Source organism: Phyllostomus discolor, chromosome 9 (genome assembly GCF_004126475.2).
Source record: "Phyllostomus discolor isolate MPI-MPIP mPhyDis1 chromosome 9, mPhyDis1.pri.v3, whole genome shotgun sequence".
Lineage (NCBI taxonomy): Eukaryota > Metazoa > Chordata > Mammalia > Chiroptera > Phyllostomidae > Phyllostomus > Phyllostomus discolor.
Genome location: NC_040911.2, coordinates 105,396,984 through 105,417,788, shown reverse-complemented (window position 1 = coordinate 105,417,788; position 20,805 = coordinate 105,396,984). Strand labels below are relative to the sequence as shown.

Here is a 20,805-nt window from a genome sequence, read left to right as displayed (position 1 = left end):
TCATAGAACGGAGAAAACGAAACGGACCTGGCACCCGTTTCAGATTGCACTGGGCTGGGAGCAGCAAGAATGGATGCACCAGGCCTTACTGAGCCCCTCCCTGACCCAGCAGTTCCGTGCAGTCACATTCTTCCTAGAAACCCATTCCCTGGAAACAGAAAAAGGCGTGTGCACTAGGCTGCTCTTGAGGGTTTATTGGAACAGTGAGAAGGGACACAGGCCTGCTGCACACGGACACCCACGGACAGAAAGGCTACGTGGTAACAAATGCTTGTGATGCCTCTGGAAGGTAAGAAGCGCAAGATGCACGCCACATGAAAAGTGCATTCCCACAGGTGTTCATAAACACACAAGCCAACCTGTTCGGAGGAAGTCTCAGGAAGGATGCTGGTGAGATGTGGACAGCAGCGGGCGCAGCCGGGTCCTGGACCTCACACGCCCTCTGATCGGGCGAGGCGGGCCGCCCTCCAAAGCCAGCCCAGCGGTGCCCTGTCCCCACCACTCTCGCCAGCTCCTCCCACACACCTGTCATCTGGGGAAACACCATGTCCCACCCAAAACGTCCAAGGGCAAGGCTCTTGAGGGTCGGGCCAACGCCTCTCCGCCCTCGGAACCAGCTCACTCTGGTACTGTCCCACTCGAGCTCTTTGCAGCCATGGGAGGTCGCCACCCTTCCTTGCTGTGACATCTGGGCCAGCCTGGCTCTCTGGCCCCGGGGGAGGGGCGAGGCTCCCAGTGAGGGGGTTTCCCGCCGTAAACCCAGGATGCTGGGAACGGGCAGGTGCACCACGCAGGCAGCAAGAGAAGGAGGCTCCTGGGCACGGGCCCAAGAGGTGGGTGCAGGTAGCACCTCTGGACATGGTGGTGACACTGCGGCATCTTTGGCGCAGAGAAGGGAATGGGAATCCACGTTCCTGTTTGCTTCTGCACGAAGACACGCTGGAGTAAAGACAGCCTGGCTGCTGTGGATTGAGTGCCGGCCTGCAAACCAGAGGGTCTGCGGTGCAATTCCCAGTCAGGGCACATGCCTGGGTCCCCAGTCGGGGCTACAGAAGAGGCAACCACACATTGATGTTTCTCTCCCTTTTTTCCCTCCTCTCCGCTCTCTAAAAATAAATAAAATCTTCAAAAAAAAAAGGCACCCAAATATTTGATGAACGAGTAGCAACCACAGCAGCTGGGTGGGAGCAGTCAGGGGATCACACAGGTTTCTGAGAATGCCTTGTTGTAATGAGTCCTGTAGACAGAGGACCTTGGAAACTGAATAGAAGGGGACTAAAAGTAATATAAAAAAAACAAAGATCAGAAAGAAAACCTCACTGAGCCCCTGCTGGAGGAAGGCCCGCCGTGGGGCTGCTCCCCTACTGGACGCTGCCCCTGGAGCCTGCCCTCCCTCCCCTCGGCAGCGTCTGCGCCTGGAGGCCACCTCCGCGCCGCCCACCACCCTCTTCCCAGATGGAGCCACGGGTTCCACGTGGCCCCAGCACTCTACAGGGTCCTGAGAACAGGTGCACGGCCCCTGGCCCCTGGGTGAGCTCCCCACGCCGCCACAAGGGACGTGTGGCTGCCTCACTCCACACCAGCTGTGCAAGAGCAACCCGACGCTCTCCGGGCAGCTTCTGTGGGGCAAGTCCCAGCTGCTTGCTCGACGCCCGTGGGGCAGCCCAGCCCCAGCCTGTAGCCTGGCTCCTTCCCCGGGGAGCACACAGGTCCCTCACCTTTCCAATCTCTCAAGCGCCGTTTCCTTCGCATCGGAGACTTGCAATCCGTGTTTGAGACCATCCATGTCCTCCCTGCCTCTCCCTAGGGTGGGGGCCCGTGACCAACGGAATCTTGTCCTCCGTGTGCACCGCTCTCGTCCCCTCCCTGAACGAAGGACAACACGCACACGAGAGGAAGTGCATGGTCCCCGAAGGAAAGCTTTATTGACGGACTGCCCATCAGGTACCTCACGGGGACGACCAGCAGCTGGGAGTCCTGCTGCACCCCGCCGCACCCCGCCGCTGCAGCGTCTAACTCCAGGGGAGGAACGTGCACGTGGACAGCAGTCCCCCGGGGTGCACAGGTCACACGCAGGTGAGGTCTGGGCCCGCGGAGAGGCGGTAAGGCACGAGCTGCCCCTCCACACACACCTGGCACCTGGGACACTGGGGGAGAGGCTGCTGGGGTGTGGCAGCTTCAAAGCGGGGGGAGATCTTCGGAGCTCCTGAGGGAAGGCAACAGTGGAGGTCCAGCGGGCCCCACGCCCAGCCCTGCCCGGCCCCTGAACCTCCCCCGGGGGGGGGCAGTGTGGCGGCACTGGGGCAAGACTCTCCCCCCACCCCATAGGCCCAGGAGCCTGCGCCAGCAGGGGCTGCCGGGGCCTGGAGAGCAGGAGCGGGCGAGCCCTGCGAGTGGGGTGCAGCATGCCGACGAGGGGGCCGCTGGCAGAGGCGGGCGACACGGAGCTCTCTGAAGGCCCCCCCCCACGCACGAACGTTACAAACAACACAGCGTGAGGGAGTATAAGGCTTGTATTTCAGCTCGAGTCCAGATAATATTCTCTAACTACCAGGCTAAAGCTGCTTTGCTTAGTTTTACATTTTGAAAAACCCGCTGCATTGAAAAAATAAAGGATTTGCTTTAGTTAAAGCTGGGTCATTAGTGTAACCACCAGGAGGCTGCTGACAGCCGGCGTCTTTGTGGAGGGTTTCGGGAGGTGGACGCGCTCCTCGCTCAGCATTCCGAGGGGCGCCCGCGGGCCGGTCGGGCTTCTGGACGCCACGCGGGGAAGGCGGGGTTCACGCGCCACCAGCTGTGCCATCGGCCGCTCTTCCTCCGGGGGCGGGGGCGCGCGCTGATGAACCGACAAGGCCGCCACAGGGGGGCGCTGCTCCGCCCGCCCCGCCCACGCCCCGCCCCCAGGAGGACGCACAGCGGTCCGCGGCACCTGACGGCTTTAGTGAGAAGCATCTGGGCACCGGACCGTCCCTCGGACACGCGGTGCAGCGGCCCACGCACACGTGGGTGGCACGACTGTCCTCAATGCTGCTCCACGCGTCCTCCGCAGCGCTGCCGCTCTGCCGCACGGGGGGGGGGGGGGGCGCCCGCCGGGGAGAGGGCCCCACGCTGGCTCAGTGGCAGCAGAGCGGCTTCGGGCTTAGAAGGGCTCGTGGCTGGGCAGGGGCTTGTCGCCACTCCCGGCCGGGGAGGGAAGGCCGTCACCGCCGTTCTCGCTGCCGCCCGCCACCTTCAACTGCAGACGGGAAAGACCGGGAGGGCTGGTGTGAGGCCCTGCACGCGGTGCCGGCAGGCCCCAGGCACCTGCCGGGAGCCTGCGTTGTTCACCCTCTGCACAAGTGTACGGGCGGTGAGCATGGCCGGGCAAGGGCAAGGAACGGACCACTGGCTGACACCGGCCACAGGCTGGGCCCACCTCCCAGGACACTGCAGCAGCCAGGGCTCGGCCCAAAAGGCCGCTCGCTGTGCGGCTCCACAGGCACCTTCCCTGGGCTACGAAACTGCGGACCCGGAGAGGAGGCCGGCGGGCGTCGGGGAGGGGCTGGCGGGGGCGGGTACCCCGGGGGTCTCTGGGGAGTGGACTGCTCTCTACCTGCCTGTGCCCAAGGCACACCGGGGTGTTGCTGCAGGTCCCCTCTAAGGACCCTCGGGTGGGCCCAGGGCTCTCTGCCTTAGCCCCTGTGACCGCGGGCAAACCCACAGCGATTCAGTGGGTCCCCCACTAGGAGGAGCCAACGATCCAGGCGGTTACCTTTATGGTCCCAACTCGGTCCTCCAGCGACTTGAAGGTGGCAGAATTCCTGTAAAGAGAGAGGAAGTGGGGGTCAGTGCAAGGAGCACATGGCTGTGTTGCCCCCGGACTCCAGGGCCTCAAGATTGGGGTCGTCCACCACACAGAGCCCTGACAGCACCCTGAGGTCTCACTGTGAGAACAAGACTCGCCACAAGAAGGGATGGGGCCACCCCTTCCACAGAACCCAGCCAAGGCCGTTCCGGAGGCATCGCCAGGTCCCAGCCAGGTCGGCCACACCTGCTGACCACAGGGACATGACCTGCCAGCCACCAGCTGGTGGGACCCCGGCTTCCCTTCCTGTGCAGGGCTACAGGCCCCTCGCCGGGGCTGAGGGTGGGCGCAGGCCCATTCTGCCGTGCCCTCGCCACACCTGTGCCGGGGGAGGGGCAGCCAGGTGTGCGCTCCACACGCATCTGTTTCGGGATGAAGCCACGGGAGCCCCCCGGGGCCAGAGAGCGGTGAGCAGGCGGGAGGAGAGCGCAAGCAGTCCCAGTCCCACCGGCACCCGCCTGCACCAACACGGGCCCAGGCCGCACACCCAGGCAGGGACCCCCAGAGAGCCCTGCAGTGTGGCAGCTGCTGCTCCTTGCACAGGGATGGGCTCCGCAGCGGGGACTGGCCAGAGAGCAGACGGAGCAGGCGCCACGAAAGGCCTGCAGGCAGCTGCAGCCTCCGGGCACCAGGCCTGTACGGGGGCCGCTCCACCCCACCCCAGCCTGCGCCCACGGACAGTCCCGGAAGGTTCCGGGTGGAGCACAGAGGTCCCTCTGGGCTTTGCCCCCACTAGCTCTGTGGCTTGGGGGGGTGTTTCCCAATCCTTAACGACGGGCTGGCCGCCAGGGGAAGGTGGGCCTCGCTCAGGGCGGTGGGAAGCTGCCTGCTCCCACCCACCCCACCCTGCTCTGGGAGCTGAGGGGCGCGAGCGTACATTACCTCATGGCGGGCATACTTATCGAGTGGCGGATGGAGTAGCCGCTGCTTGGAAGCGTGGTAAAAGCAGAGAAGGAAGCGAGAGTTAGGGCGAGGGCAGACTGGCCTCCACGGGGCTTTGCCGTGGGCGGCGGCGGCGACAGCACCCGGACCCCAGCACCGCGGGAACAGACAGGAAGGAGCCTCAGAAGGCCCCTCCCCGGGCAGAGCACTCAGCTCAAGGCCCCCTCTCCCCCCCAAGTGGCCCCAGAGTGCAGCGCTGCGGAGGGAGACCGACCGCCTGGGCTTCAGAGAAGCTTCTGGAGCACGTGGGGGCTGGGTGTCCTTACTTGACTTCACAGTGAGTTAACTGACGTTTTTGGCCGAAGAGGAACCCCCAGATCAAGGGAGTAGAAGGCACTTAAAGTCAGAGACTGTTCTGGACTTGGGCTCCAGGCCTCCGGGCCGGGAGGGCGAGCCTTGAGAGCCGGAGCCGCTCGGACAGGGCCCCACCCACCAGATGGGTCCCGCTGGGGCCCTGGGGTCTCACGTCCCCACGGGAGACACTCAGCCCAGAGGGACGGCCCCAACCCCCCTCGGAAGGAAGGCTCGGAATCAGCACGGCTGGGGGTCCACAGGCCCCGCCCCTGGAACCCAGGTCTTGCAGGGGGTCCCCTCAGGGCAGCGCTCAGACGGACGCCCCGGGGGCTGGTGGGCACGGGACAGCAACAGCGCCCGGGCAGGCACGCCTCGTCGTCGGGAGACGACCCCCACGGGTCGAGTGGCCGGAGACGACCCACAGGGACCCCGGCGCGAGCGGCCGCCGTGTTCTCACGCGTGGCCAGTGCTGGCTCCGCCGCGCTAGGAAGGGGCACGTCGGGCAGTTCCCGGCCCCCCAGCACCGTCAGCCGGCACAGCACCCCCAGGCCGGCAGCCCCGCGCCCTGCGGCCGAGGGGCCGCCCCCACACGGGCCGGGTCTTACCTAAAGGAGGGAGGAAACGGACGGGCCCTGGCCGTCGTGCAGCGGGAGGAGAGAAGAGACGCGGGTTAGGGGGAGGCCAGCACCCACCAGCCCCTGCGCCCAGCCCCCCACGGCCCACGACGGCCAGGCGCGCTGCCCCGCTGGGTAGGGCTCCCACCCCCCCACACACACTCACACCCCTTCGCAGGCTGCAGGGAAGGCACCCCACGGCACGGGACGCACCCGGTGGGCCCCGCCGCCTGGACCCGGGCCAGCTGCTCTGGGCTGACACACGCCACGCACGCACACACACAGCAACAGCAGCGGGCGCCCTCAGACCTGAGCCCTCTGCGCTCCGGCCCCACCCCCGCGGATGACAGAAGCCACCCGGAAACGAGAAGTGTCCGAGGACAGGGCGGGGGAGGGACGGGCCCCTCCTCACGGCCCAGCCTGGCTCGCCACCTCTAGCGCTCCAGAGGCCGCCCCACGCAGACGCCGTGGGGAGCAGCACACGCCCCCTCTCAGGGTCTGATGTGTCCTCGCTCTCGGTGGGCAGCAGGGCCGGACCCAGCCCCACCCCCAGTCCCGCCTCACGCCCATGGGCACAAAGGGCGGCTTGGCCCCAGCCAGGCCTCGGGCCGGGCAGCTGCCCTGAGGCCCCGCCTCTGACATTCAATGCCCGTTAGGGTCCCAGCCCTGAACGTGGGCCTGCACCTCCCCGAACCTGGCTGCCATGCAGGTGGTGAGCTCGCCAGCGGGAACTCGCGACCAGGGAAGGGAACGGGCCTCAGCCTCCACCAGCTGAGGCCACACGGGAGACAATGGGGCCACATCTGGGACCCTGAGAGGTCGGAGTTCACAGCACCCCTGGGAGACGGAGAGTCCCCAGGGCAAGACACACCGGAAGCAGGTCAACCTCCCCCAGCACCTTGAGCATGGCCTGGCCCCCCTCGGCCGGCCCCCCCACGCGCAGCACAGGTCCGAACGGCACACAGGCCGGGCACACGCTCGGTGCCGCCCCAGCGTCGCTGCGACGGGAGACCAGCTCGCTGCCAGCCGAGCCGCCGTCTGCGGCGAGGCGCCAGTCTCTGAGCAGAGAGAGGGACCCACGGGGCCGCCCCTCAGGCCGAGCGAGCGGAGGCGGTGTGGGGGCCCGGCGGATACCTGGTGCCGCACCAGCACTCGAGGGAGGGACGGGCACCACCCGACACGCTGCTCACTCCGGCGGCGCGGGGGCAGCCGGCCAGCCTCGGCTGTCCCTGGAAGCGAGGCCAGGCCGCCCGCGGTGTCATCCGTCTGTCACTGGGCTTACCACGGCACAGCTCAGGTGGCCCAAGCAGGCGTCCCAGTTCGCAGCGGTGGCGGCGTCCCATCTAGTGTCAGACGAGGCACGTTGCGGGAACAGGCCCAGGCGAGCACGGGCCCAGCGGGGGGAGCCGCCACACACCCTCCTGGCCGGCAGCGCAGGGCCGCGGGGGGGGGGGGGGGGGTGCCTCGGGCACCCAGGTCACGGCTGCACCGGGCAAGGCCTGCATCTACAGGGCGACCCACGGGGACCCCCCGCTGCGCAGGAGCCCAGCCTGAGCCCGGGGTGCGAGGGCCCAGAGGGAACACACGGGCCTCCCACCGACTGCTCGGCCTCCCTGCGGCTGGAGGGTCTCAAGCACAGAGCCGGGGAGGCCCGAGCCCCTCAGACCGCCAGAGGAGAGGCGAGAAGGGTACTGGCACACGCCGCCTTGCGCCGGGCGGCTGGTGCCTGGGCTGCTGGCGTTTGTCTTTGTCTCCGGCTGGGTGGGGACTGCCGGGCCGGCGGCCAGGGAGATGCTGAACCCAAACAGGTCAGGGGTGAGGGGTCAGAGTGTGGTGCCCCCCGGCCCGCCAAGCCCACGAGCAACACCACCCCGACACTCTCAGGGCGAGGTGATGCTGCACAGAAGCATTTCCAGACACAGGGGGAAAGGGGCGTGGCCCCAAGGGTGGGGCCCGACCTGCACCCCACACTGCCACTCCCTGACCCGTGTCCCGTCCCAGCCGAGGGCACAGCCGAGGGCAGGTGCTGCCCCGCAGCCAGTGGGGGCCTGGGCCACACCACACTCCCTGGCCCCAGGCCATGCTCAAGAGCCACCTCCGGGGGCCGTCAAGGTCTGGTCAGCCTCGCGCAGCACATTCAGCTGGGCCCTCAGCGTGCGGCCTGGGCCGGGCACAGTCCCCAGAGAAACCCCAAGCCTGCCCAGGGCAGGTCCTGGGGGCCAGCCCCCAGGACGGAGTCACTCTCTCCCCACACAACTGCAGGGAGCGGCGCCGCCCTCCCCCAGCGCCGCAGAGACGCCTGCACCCAAGGGGCCACGGACCGGCTGGGCCGGGCTGCTGAGGGCCCCACGGGACCTCCACCACAGGGCGTCCAACCTCGTGGCGTCTCCGGGCCACACACCAAACACACGAACACCAGTGACAACTGCTGCGCAAGAGAAAGGCCCGTGGGTCGTCTCGGTGACACCGCCGCCACGGAGAAGCCACGAGCCTCGAGTGACCATCCTGAGCACGCCACGGCCTCCGTGCCACCTTCCAAAGTCTCGGAGCAGGCCCCCCGTGTGCAACCACCGAGGCAGGGAGGGCCGGTGTCTAGGCGGCACAGCGCCCCGACGTGCCCCACGCTGCCACTGCGACGTGGCACGAGAGGCCACGTGGCCGGCCGGGCGGGGGTGCGAGGCCACACCCGAGAGACGCTCGCACCAGCGTCTGGCGCCACGGGAGCGGCTGCAGGTCCCAGCGAGCGCTCCAGCCGCCCTTCCGACACGCTGGCCCTGACTCTACTCTCGGCGTGTCCACTCCAGAAGAGGGCTGTTCGCAAATGCGGGCGCCACCAGGCAGCGGCAGCACCGACAGCACCAGGCAGAGACAGCAGGAGGGAGGTGCGGCCGAGAGGCGAGGGCGCCCGTCCCTGGGGAGACGGGACCCTCGAAGAGACCGGCCGAGCTTCCCTCCGGGCGGGGCGTCGGGTCGGGCGCAGCTGCGCACACTCCACCCGGGAGTCGGCCGGTGACGCGTTCACGTCGACCGGAAAGGAGCCACAAACACGGCGAAGTAGTGGTTTGTTCCCAGAAACCTTCAAGCCCGTCTTCCAATCCTTGCCTCCAACCGAAAAGCAAGGCGGCGCGGTGTCCGCCGGTCACGGGGCTGTGGTCAGCCAGCGGGGGGAACGCGTGGAGCTGTCTGCCTCGGTGTGAGCTCGCCCGCACTGCGGCTTCGCCTGGACCGCCGCTCTGGTTGGGAGCGCGGTGCTGGTTAGCCAGCTTCACCCGGACGACGCCACCAAAGACGCCAGAGCCGTAAGCCAGTTTTGATCGTCCGGTTCCAGCACGAATGTGTGTCCTGATACCGTAAATGACTGCAAAACATACTGCAAATCACAAAGTCTGTCCAACGTGTGGCCTGGACGGGGCCACCGCACCTCCGAGAGGCGAGTGACGTCACCCCGGTCGGCCCGGGGCCTCCAAGGAAGTCCCGGCGCCGGCGCTGGCGCGGCCCCTCGGCTCCCACGGAGTTCAGTCCCGAGGAGGATCTGCGTGACGTCACCCACTCTTAAAGCTTCTGTGCACGGAGTTTCCTCGATGTACAATGCGGTGACACTTCACGGACCGTCTCCTGGCACCCTTGCCGGCCCCTCCCTCTCCCTTGCACCGCCCCAGGGCGCTAGCGGGAGGAGCTGCACCCAAGGAGCTGACGTTGGACAGAGACGGCCCCTGGAACAGCTTCTCACCGCCCCACGCCCACCCCCCCCCACGCGGCTATGTCTGTCAGCGACACGATGACGACCCACTTCTTCAGCGACAGCTCCTCTGCCACCAGCACCTCCAACGAGAACGGCCAGCGAGCCGTGTCCGTGGCATCGGCGCGAACACCTGTCGCCAAAGCACGAAACCGAAAACCCGCAGCTTCGCTCCCTGGACATCCTCCGACTGGCCCTCCGTCTCTGCAGCTCGCCGGGCCGGGCTGCCGTCCGGCGGGACCGACCGAGCCAGAAACACCCGTCCGTCAGGGCCAACGCCGTCGGCCGCACTCTCCCCGCGCTGCTCCACGCGGTCGCCACCAGCGCAGGCCCCCGACTTGGCTCCTATCCCACGTGCTCCCACACACCCAGCTCTGACAGTGGGTGGGGTCCACCCGAGCTGTAGGTGTTCGAAAAAGACTCCGTCGAGACACTCTTCTCTGTGCCGCACAACCCTTCACGCACACTGAACCTGGCGGCACGTCTTTGCACAGAACGCTTCTCAGGCTGCAGTCCCTGAAAACGTGCACAGACTCCCCACATTACTATGCACCTGGACAGGAAATTGGCCACCTGTCCACTCCTCACGGAGCAGCCCCTCTCCACCTGCAACTGCTCTCTTTGGCTTCTCTTCCACTCTCAGACGTTGCAGAGGCGACGCTGGGATAAAACCCAGTAACCACAGGGGACTCCACACCCTTCTGTCAGGAAAACTGACAGACAGGAGGAGGGAAAGCAAGGTCTGGGCCCCCCCACAGCATCCCCCACCCCCGAGTGCCGACGCAGGGCGAGGCGGGCGGTGGGCGGGCGCCACGGAGGCGTGGGAGCACCTTCTGTGGCCAGGACGGTCAGGTCCGGTCAGCCCCCTCTACCGCGAAGCGCCGCCGCCACGGGGGCGGGCCGAGACGCTGCTGGGAGGCGCGGCCTCGTGAGGGCACCGCGAGCACGGGCAGCGTCTGGCGGTCAGTCCCACGCCTGCGCCATGAGAGCCCACGCTGGAGGCCACGCCCAGCCGCAGAACTGAAGGCCCACGTCCGTGCGAAGAGTGAGCACGTGCGTGTGTTTACTCTACGTGACACGCAGCGCGTACCCACACACAGAAACACATCCGAACGTTTTAAGCAAATTTACACTTTCGTGTTGGGCCACGTTCCCAGCCGTCCTGGGCCGCAGGCTGGACACCCTGCCCTGGGGACCAGACACCCGAACACCTCAGGGGGGAGGGGCAGCGGCAAGGGCGGGGCCTCACCTCATGTCCCCGAGCTTCCTGCTGATGGCCGAGCCCACCGTGGACAGGGCAGCCGATGTCTTCTGTCCCGCCTGAGAGAGGGTCTCCTGCGTCTTCTTGTAGCTGGGGACAGGAGGCACAGGTAAACCCACCACGCCGAGGGGCACCCACCACCCGCACCCGCAGCCAAGGACCACAGCGCCCAGACAGCACAGAGCGGCCGGCTGGCCGTGGGGCCCCAGCAGGGAGCAGCACCACAGGCCGTGGCCCCCAGGCCTGCGGCAGCCCTGAGTCGTTTCGTTTTGCTTCCAAGATTTTTTTCACTTTTTTTTAAGACAGAAGGGAAGGGAAGGGAAGGAAAAAGAGATGGAGAGAAACACCAATGTGTGGTTGCCTCTCGCACGCCCCCTGCTGGGGACCTGGCCTGCAACCCAAGCCTGTGCCCCAACTGGGAATCGGACTGGTGACCCTTGGGTTTGCAGGCCGGCACTGCATCCACGGAACCACCGCAGCAGCCAGGGGAGCCCTGGGTTCTGACCTCACTCTGACTCCACAGCTCCCCGCCTCTCCCAGCCCCCACCAGCCCCACTCGCTAGTCTTCTCGCAGCGACTCCGGCTCTTGGGAAGCAGCGCCTGGGGCTGCAGAGGCCCTGGGTCCGGGGCCGAAGCCAGAAACGTCCTCCGGGCTCCCAGCCGCCGCTCGCAGGCAGCTTCCCCCGCTGTCGCCTGGGAGGCAGCCCCCACAGCCCAGGCCCAGTCCCGACAGGGCAGCAGCGGCCCCTCCCGCCTGCCCCCTGCCACACCGTCCCACCATGTCTGCTTGGACCTGCGGGAGCCCCCACCCCGTGCCACCGTTCTCAGCTCCAGGGCCGGTCCTGGCTCCCAGCGAGGACGCGCCGGGTCAACCCCGAGAGCTCACGCCTCGGGCCCTCCGCCCCCATCCAGCTGCTACCACGAACATACCCCAGCAGCCCGAACCCCAGAGCTCCCTTCTGGCCAACCTGGGGCCGCAGAACAGCGGCTTGAGACGGCCGGGCTCTCAGGACGCCAGCCAACACAGGGTCTGCCGGCGTGCCCACGGGGTCAGAGGGCACCGGCAGCGGGTCTCCTGAGCCCCTCCCGCCATGCGCTCAGCACGGCTGCCTGCTGGGGGCCCCCGAGAGCGCCCGCTGCCCCCCCCCCCCCTCGGGCCCGCCTCCTGAGCTCTCAGCCTGCCCAAGCTGACCCTCATACCCCACCGTACCTCTGCCCGGAGCCGCCACCCGCACCACGACCTGTCTCAGGGCCCGGCCAGGCTGCGACAGTCGGGGCAGGCACCCCCGGCACCGCCTGCCGAGGAAGGCCACCGTGCCTGCCCCAGGGGACGCACAGCACCTGCCGAGCCCGCCCTCAGACCTGGGCTGATGAAGTGTTCTTGCTTCCCAGGGAGTTGACAACGCCACCTTCGAGGAGCAGCCTGCTGGGCGCCTGCAGCCACGGCACCAGGCGCGAGACACCAGGTGCGAGGGCAGCGAAGGCAGTGAGGGCGCGAGGCGGCTCCTTCCGGAAATACGGACTCACAACCCGCCTGCACTCCCAGCCTGCCCCGGGACGACGCGCTCGGGAGACCGCGGTGACATGCGGGGGTGCGGCCGGGAGCCGCCCCAGCCTCCACTCGTGCCCACACGGCCAGGCCGGGACACGGGCCAGAGAGGCCATGCGGGGGCCGCGCCAGGTGTCTGTGCTGACTCTCGGGGCCACCCGGGTGGCGTGGAGGACAGTGCCTTGTCGAGTCCACGGCGCTGGGTGTGTCCCCGCCCTCCACAGGCCTCGGCATCCCCGGCGTGCAGACATGTGCCACCAGTGGGGACTTCTCCAGGAGCCTGGCAGGGAGGCCGCCGAGAGGGCAGAGCCGAGAGGGTGACGGGCGGCCTGGGACTGGGCCGAGCCGCCCAGCTGGCACGACTCTGGGCATCACCCCCACCTCGTGGGGAAGCCCCGGAGCCGATCCCCAAGACACGCCCACCCACTCTGGGGCCCCTGCAGAGGCACCTCCTCCTGCGCCTTCCCCAGGGCTGCCCCAACCCCCACTCCGGTGGGCAAAGGGCCACAGTCCGGCCAGCCGGAGACACTCCCTCCTGAGCACAGCGAGACCCAGGGAGAGCCACAGCGGGCCCCCTGGCCGCTGGGCACCTGCCCAAGCCGCAGAGGAGGACCTGAGCACGAAGCCACTGTGGGGGGCAGGAGGGCCCGGTCCTCCATGGGCGGGCCTGGAGCAGGGCTGCTGGACGGGCAAGGCTCTGCAGAGCTTCCTGTCCCCGCTGCCACCGTGCCCGGCACGGGGCCAGTGGCTGCCGTGGGGCCCTAGGGGCCACTCCCGGGGTGGCGCTCGCGGGGAACACCCAGCAGGAAGAACCCGTGGGGCAACCGTTTCGCCATCGATGGCGCAGCTGCACCCCAGCCCCACCGCTGAGCCAAAGGGGCAGGGGCCGGAGAGGCCGCACCGGCAGCATCTGAAGTGCCCCCAGCAGCCCTGTGGGCGGGGAGACGGGCTCCGCCCGCTGCACCCACCCCGCCAGGCACTCTGCCAGCTGTCCTGCAGCAGGACCCCAGCCAGGCACCCTCCCCACAGAGGAGGCACGCCCCCCGGGCTGCGCCACCCTCCTCCTCCGGGGCAGCCACCAGAGGAACGCCCCCAGCCCGGGAGCGTCACGGTGACAGCTTTCCCACGACCGGGGGGAGGAGACCCGGGGCAGGGGGCAGGGCCTGGCAAAGCGCAGGGACGGGCCAGGCCCAGGGCCTCAGCTCCTCTCGGGGGGCCCACTCAGCCCTGCACCGCTCCGAGACGGCGAGCCGCGGGTCTCACCGAACACCACCACCATCTCTCTCCTGAGGCTGTTTTCGGACGCAGTCTGCGCTGGGACCTGCCTGGTGACAGCCACCGCGTCACCCTGGAAGTGCCGCCTAACACGGCCCGAAGGCCCCGCACAGCTGTGCTCTTCCCCCACCCGCCACCACGCCCGGCCGTCTGCCGGACATGGACAGCACCGGCCACGAGATGCCGGGGTCCCTGGCAACAGGCAGGGTCTGCGAGGGCTCCACACGCAGCCCACCACCCTGGGGTCCCCGGCAACTTCAGGAGAAGCTGGGCAGCAGCCGCTCGCTCCCTTTCCGCCCAACACAACGGGGTTCTGCTGCAGCCACACAGAACTTCTCAACAGGAGAGGAAACCCCGGAGAGGGACGGTTTCTAACCGCTGCTCCATGCGGTCCTGACAGGTGGGACCGGGGTGCAGCTTGGAGAAGTGAGCCTGTGCCGCCTCGCCACGGGGGCCCGGACGGTGGGCCCGGGCCGCCCACACCACTCCGTCGGGACCCCAAAGCACAGCCTGTACCCCCGGCTCAAGGAACCCTCAGTACCAGGGCAGCTCTGGAGCTCCGACAGCGGGAGCGGGGTCTGCAGGGGAAGGAAGCAGGGCCAAAGCCCCCCAGACACCACTGTGCACGCTGGTCAGGAGGCACTCTGCCACCGGCCCCTCCGGGCACCAGGCAGCATCCACGAGGCGACGCGCTCGGCGTGGTCGGAGGCCGGACGCCCCTCAGGGACTGAGCCCTGCCCCCGGGGCGTGAGGCCCGGCTGCACATTCGTCTGGGAGGGAAAAGCAGATGAGAAAGGAAACAGCCCGAAAACACCGCGCTGGGTTTGCACGCAGCGGCCGGCCCCTGTGGGGCAAGGCAGGACGAGAGGAGGAAGAGCGACAGGCACCCTAGCAAAGGCACTCACAGGTCCGACTGGGTCACTCGCTCGCTCCACTCCCCGAGCGTCTCGGAGGTCCTCACATAGCTACAAGGGAAAGTCGGTGGTGAGTCAACGGGGGCTGTTCCACCTTGGGGCTTGAACTGCGGGTGGATCCCAGGCACCAGCTTCCCTGCTGGGCGCGGCAGGACCTGGGTCCGTCGACGGAAGGTGGCCCTTAGGAACACAGGGCCGTGAGGGGCAGGGGTGAACAGCCTGTGGCCCCAAGATACTTCTGCGACAGTCACCCTTTGAGACTCAAACACCCGTGATTTCACCGAAACGGACTCTTCCCGGGTGAGACTCATGGAATGGCGTGAACCTGCCCTTCTGCGGGGACCTGGCATGTTCTTCAGGGGCAGCACGTCCCTCCCCCGCCTCGGGGGACGTGGGGTTGGTGGCCTGAGTTCGGAGAGCGAGGCCCGCCAGGTTCGGCGGACCCGGGGGCTATGACCCCCCCCGCGCTCCGAAAGGCCCCGTCCACTGGGGCCACCGCGGAGCTGCGGGGACCGCGGGAGAGCAGGTCCCATCCAGGACCCAGCGAGGCTTCTCTCAATGCCAGATCCCAAAACGCACCTGCGGGCCCTGAGCCCTGGGAGTGCAGATGCACGCTGCGGGGTCGAGGACACTGGGCCCCGGGCGGCCACTGCCGAGAGGCACGCTCGACCCCCCCCCCGCCCCAGGGCCCTGCCCCCAAGGGCCCCACCGCGGGGCGGGCACCTACGCGGGAGAGCCCTGCACGTCGTGCCAGCTGCGGGTCAGGTTCTGCTTCAGGCCCTCCAGGGCCGACAGGCCGAGCTTCCGCCTCAGCTCTCCGCAGTGCCGCTCCTTGGCTGCCAGCACCTGGCGCAGAGTGACGATCTCCTCTTCCACCTGCACGAGCACACGGGGACACGGTCAGCTGCCTGCCTCCAGAAGGGAGCGACACCCTCACATGCTGCTGCGGGGGGGGGGGGGGGGGTGCTCAGAGTCCCGCAGCTCATCCTGGGACAGCACAACGGCAGCTGGCGGTTCTCGGCAGCGCCAGCACCCACGGCTCCCGCAGGGCCGTCTGGTCCTAACCAGGCCGCCCACCCCCATGCCTGCCTGCAGACACTCAGCGAGGCCTGCCAGGCTCTGCCCCGGGACTGGGCACAGCGGTCAGGGGAGCGATGCCCCTTCTCCTTGGGCCAGGTCTGAGCTCGGGCAGAGGGTGGAGCACCTGGCAGCCTGCAGCCCCTGTGCAGCAGGAAGGAGGCAGAGCCGACAGACGGGTGCCCAGAGACCCAGGGGACAGAAACACAGCCCTCGGGACACCTGCATTCCCGAGGCCAGCTGCAGGCCTTGGCCAAATCCAAACGTGAACGCACTGTTGTATCTGCGGTGGTTTGCGTGGGCTGACAGCGCGAGCCCCGAACCCCTCAGGTCCCGGAAAAGAAAGGTGATGCCAGAAGGGGGCGTCCGTGAGAGCCTCACGGCCTCCGAGCTCGCTTGTGTCCAGTGCCCGTGTGAGCAGCTGCTCTTACAAAAAAAACAAAAAACAAACAAACAAAAACCCTCTCTAGAAGGTGCTCATCTGGACGGAGGGTCTAAACACAGGTGGGAGGTGTGTACATCCCCAGACTCTGCTGTACAAATTATCGAGTTGGCCAAAACTTTGTTTTTTCCCACACGATGGCTCTAGTGGTGCTTTGCTGTCTCTATCGTCATCTGAACGATCTCGTTACGTTGTGGCGTGACAGCTGTCCTGTCAGTGTGTGTTTTAAAGATCTGTCTGCTCGAAGAGCTACGAGGAGGGAGGGGGAGAGAGAGGGAGGGAGACAAACAGCAACGCGAGAGACAGCGAGCGATCCGCTGGCCGGCTGCCCCGCACGCCCCGACCGAGGGCCTGGCCCGCAACACCGGGGTGTGCCCTGGGAATCAAACCAGCGACCTTTGGGCTTGACGCTCAGTCCACTGAGCCTCACCAGCCAGGGCTCAGCATGCATTTTCTTAGCACTTATCAAAATTGGTGAATTTTTGTGCAGCTATTTTAACATTGAAGATGGAGGAAGATACATAGCATTTTTGGCATATTACGCTTTATCGTTTCAAGGAAAGTGAAAATGCAACTGAAATGCACGAAAAGATTTGTGCAGATCTGTGCAGTGTACGGAGAAGGTGCTGTGACTGACCGAACACGTCCAAAGCGGTTTGCAGAGTTTCTCAGATCCGCTGGCATCCTGGCCGAACGACTCTCTGCCGCGGGGCTCTCCCACACGCCGGAAGACGTGCGGCAGCACCCCGGCCTCTCCCCTCTACTGGCCGGGAGGCAGCCAACACACTCAAGGTATCCAAACCAATAAAGTTATTGGTAAAAATGGAAAAAGAAGTGCCCTTTACTTTACAGAAAAAACTAAACGGACTTTTTTGGCCAACCCAGTTGCTGAGAGAACAATCCCCAGTCACAGGCGGCGACAGCGCCTGCACGACGATGGGCAGGGCCCTGGGGCACGGGGCAGAGCAGCCCCAGGGACAGACCGGCTGGGAACTCTGGGGCCCGAGAGGCCCCCCTGTGCGACCCACTCCGAAAGGCCCTCGCAGGGCCAGTCTCCCAGCCGATGCACCCCAGGCGAGGGGCAGAGCCTGTGTGTCCCGGGACCCTGCGCCACGCCCCTCCTAACAGCTGTCGCTTCGGAAGCCACCGCAGGCTTTCCTGGGGTCCGACCTGGTCCTGGGGCTGCAGGCCGTCTGTCCAGACCACGGACTGCCCCCAGGGTGTGTCCAGACCGGACTTGTCCCTGGAGACGCGGGGGAGGCCTCGGACAGCAGGGGCCTGACCGGACACTCGGTGGGACACCAACAAGTTCCAGTCTCCAGACTCGACCCTCAGCTGAGCTGCTATCGCTGCTGGGGGCTCCGCGTCCCACAGTGAAACGCACTGCAGGGGGTCGGTCAGAATTAAAGCTACACTCGGAGGCTTCTGTTCTGAACCCCTATTCCTCCTAAGGGACTCCCGTTGAAAAGCTCACGTAAAGCACTTTTTACAAAAGTGTTTTTGAAAAAGAAATTAAAACCAGGGGCAGTAAGACCTGTGGGGTTTGAAAACACGAGGCGTCAATTCCAACAGAGAAGCTCCCGGTGGTGGCCCGTGCACAGCAGCTGTCCCCGCATGGACACGCTCCTCACGGAGCGCCCGCGAGGCGCCGGGCACAAAGCCAGGGCTGCAAGGGCGGTTCCCGCGGGGCCGTGGGGCTGGCCTCCACGTTCTGCAGAGCCACGCCAGCCTCGGAGCCCTCGTCAGACCCTCGGCCGCCCCTCACCCCAGGCCCCCAGGCCCAGACGCAGCACCTTTGCGAGCTCGGCCCTGAGCTCCTCCTCCTCCGCTTCCGTCAGACCCTCGGCAGCTGGCGTCGGGGCGGCCCCCACTGTGTCGACAGGGACGTCCGTCATGGCGTCGGGCAGCAGACCTTTGTTGGGAGAATTCAGGTTGATATCTGCCAGACACAAAATGGGTCCAGAAGGCGCATCAAGGGAGGAGCCGTGGAGGAGCCCGGGGCAGAGGGGAAGGACGGGGGAAGGGCAGGCGCCAGGACACTAATGAAGCCTCTTCTCTGGAAGCTTCTGCGAGGATGGCCCAGGCCCCCTACCGGGGGCAGCACCCCCACACCGCCCCCGTGGGCACAAGTCCCCCGAGCCAGGAGAACTCTGCCGAGAGGCACCGCAAGAGCCAAGGAACCCGACACGGCCATGAACACGCGCACCGCGTTCCAAGCAGCTGACCGGCCGGCGCCCACACTACAGTCACACACAAGGAGCACGCGCCGCACTGCAAGGACGTGCAGCACGCCTGCACACGCCTGCACATGCCCCGGCTGCCCTTCCCTGCGGCCCTCGGCACTCGCACACCGCCAGCACTGAGAACACCGTCCCTCTGACCGGCACACCGTGAAGGCTCAGCCTCTGTGCAGTGTCTGGCACCTTTAAAAGTAAACTAAGTAACAAGAATGAAGGCTGGAGAGAAGGAGAGTGCTTCCCACTGCAGGCAGGCTTGTCCACTGTCCGCTGAGCACTGACGGAAAGCACTTGGAGCCAGAGACGCTCCTCTCCTGCCCTGCCCGCACGCCCCAGCCGGGTGCCCCCTGGGTGCGCAGCCAGTGTTTACAAAACAGAGCACGTCTACTTGAAATCAGCTCATCCTGGCTTCTAACTGGGGTCGGCCTCCGTGGTTTTACTTCATCACCCGTATCCACTACGACGAACCTACTCAAATCCAGTAAACGCCTTGAAATCTCCGTATTTTCCCCTATTCTGAAAAAATAAACGAGGGCTCTCGGACAGTTTCTGGCTAGAAAGCTAGAACTGGGTCCCCTGGAAGTCACCCCCCGGCAGATACTGGGCACTGCGTGACAGCAGCCTCAGCCCACGGTGCGCGCAGGGAAGGGTGTCGTCACCGAAGGACCCACGGGAACGAGCTTGGGTGGGCCCTTCGCCCCGGGTGGGCCCCGGCTCCCGAACCCCACACAATCATCGGTTGGGAGCAATGTGAAGACCGAGCTCCAAGGGCCGTTTTGAAAACAGAAAAAGGTCATTTGAGAGGCAAGTCTGGCACACAGCAGGTGCTCAGTGAAGGTTCCCGGATGTTCTCGCGATCAGAATCCAGTGCTCACGATGACGCAACCCGAGCAGCGAGAAGCCTCCTGAACGTCCCAAGGCCCCCCCCCCCCCCCGCAGGAGCTTCTGACGTTCAACCACTGTGTAAGCAGACGTCAAAAGCAGAAATACCTACAGAACATCATCAGAACCCCGGAATGCTAACGTTTACCTAAAACGCTGGTGCGAGCACCCTGAAATTACCCAGTGTAGTTCTGTCAACACAGAAATTTGGCAACAACCACCCCTGCCCCAGAGCCTCGCGAAGGGAGGCAGACTTTTTATCGCCTTCCCGAGATTTGCATATCCTGGGCCTGCGCCACACCCACTCCCATCGGCCACCTCTAGCTGGTCGGGTGTGTGTCGGTCTGGGAACCGGCCGGGTGCGCTGGGCGTGCCCCCAACTCACGGCGCCCTCCCCCTCCTGAGACAACCTCGGAATAGGCTGCGCTCCGAGCAGCGTTGCCACCCAAGGGGCGCCGCGCCGATCGCAAGCACGGTTCCACCTCCGCAACTCCCCGGTCCCCCGGGAGGCGCGCAGGCCTCAGCCCAAGTCCAGAGGGAACGTCTCTGAGAGCCCGGTGCAGGCACGGAGGGCGGGGGCCTACCGAGAGCCGCCTGCAGTGAGGAAGCGCAAAGCTCTGGGGCCCCGCGGGAGGGTGGTGCTGGGGACCCAGTCCTCGCGGCGGTCCAAGCTGCCAGCGGAAGACTCACGCCGCGAGCGGAGAGGGGCCGCGGGGTCGCGGGGGCGAGCAGAGTAGGGGGCCGAGAGCCAGAGACGCGACCCGGGGAGGAGCGGAGCGTGGGCCCGCCGGGCCGGGAGGCGGCGGGGGCGCCGGGCCCGCGGCTCACCTTGGCCAGCAGAGTCCATGTTCAGACGGCGGCCCGGCCGCAGCTGGACTCGGGGCCGGGGTGGCGAGCGCCGGAGCGGAGCAGGCAGCACTGGTAGACGCTCGCCGCCGCGCAAACACCAGTCAGCGGAACCGCTTCGGCCGCCGTGGCATTACGTAATCAGCGACGCGACGGCCACTTCCGCTTTGACGCGCGCTCCGCCTTCGTCCCGCCCCCACGAACTCTGTCCAATAAGACAGTTGTTGGCCCAGTGCTGTCCATCTACTTCAACCTGATTGGCCGAGGCTGAGGACGGAGCAGGAAGGGGAGGCGGGGTTCTGAGGGAAGCCCTCCCAGGTCGGCTCCACCAGCGAGACGCACAGGTAGAACGGTACGCGGAGCCCGGAGGAGGTGGGAAGTGGGAGGACCGGCGAACAGGGCGCCACGGCAGCGCTCCACCCAGGCTGCTGGCAGGTTTCCACGGCGTTTCCCGCTGCCTCCGGGCGCCAGGGCTCACGCACCTGGACGGGTCAGTTTCAGACCCCTGGCGACCCCTCCGAGGCCCCTGACTTTGGGGTTAGCCTCTCCGCCTAGTCTGTCCTCTCTTATTTTAGTGCGCCCAATCATACGGTGATTTTGTTTTTTAATCGTTTGCGGGTTGCGCAGAAAAAGGCGTGACCGTGATCCCTCCTCTTGTCCTGCAGACACTGTTGCCCTCAACGGACTGGAGGCGACTGGGTCCCCGCGCAGGCACCGGGCCTCGCGCATCCTTCGCCAGTTCGGTGCGGCGTGCACTGGTGTCCTCGGCGTGTCTCGGTCAGCCGCCCCGTGAACCAGGTGGAGCCCGCTTGACCGTTGAGGAAACGGAGGTTAGGGCGCCTTGCCAAGGCCGTTCAGCTAGTGGAGGGGCTTCCACTGGAACAGGCTC

At 66.6% G+C, this 20,805-nt stretch overlaps 1 protein-coding gene across 7 annotated transcripts; it reads right to left on the bottom strand.

Moving 5' to 3' along the window:
* Positions 1–2,495: 2,495 nt before the first annotated feature.
* Positions 2,496–20,058, bottom strand: TPD52L2 (TPD52 like 2). Of its 7 annotated transcripts, XM_028524513.2 has the most exons (9): positions 19,899–20,058; positions 17,745–17,890; positions 15,160–15,308; positions 14,424–14,483; positions 10,683–10,784; positions 5,686–5,712; positions 4,727–4,768; positions 3,752–3,800; positions 2,496–3,235 (listed from the first exon to the last, which is right to left on the bottom strand). In XM_028524513.2, the coding sequence occupies exons 1-9, from the start codon at positions 19,915–19,917 to the stop codon at positions 3,140–3,142; spliced, it is 690 nt and encodes a 229-aa protein (XP_028380314.1). In that variant the 5' UTR covers positions 19,918–20,058; the 3' UTR covers positions 2,496–3,139. The 7 variants fall into 7 exon arrangements, with proteins under 7 accessions (XP_028380314.1, XP_035865943.1, XP_035865944.1 ...); XM_036010050.1 differs by lacking the exon at positions 5,686–5,712; XM_036010051.1 differs by lacking the exon at positions 14,424–14,483.
* Positions 20,059–20,805: the final 747 nt, after the last annotated feature.

What these genes read in the sequence shown, in the direction of transcription:
- TPD52L2 (XM_028524513.2), bottom strand. An exon ending in GACGTGCAGGGCTCTCCCGC is followed by an intron (nt 14,484 to 15,159) that starts GTAGGTGCCCGC and finishes TTTCCCTTGTAG; the next exon opens with CTATGTGAGGACCTCCGAGA. An exon ending in ATAAGTATGCCCGCCATGAG is followed by an intron (nt 3,801 to 4,726) that starts GTAATGTACGCT and finishes CTCTCTTTACAG; the next exon opens with GAATTCTGCCACCTTCAAGT.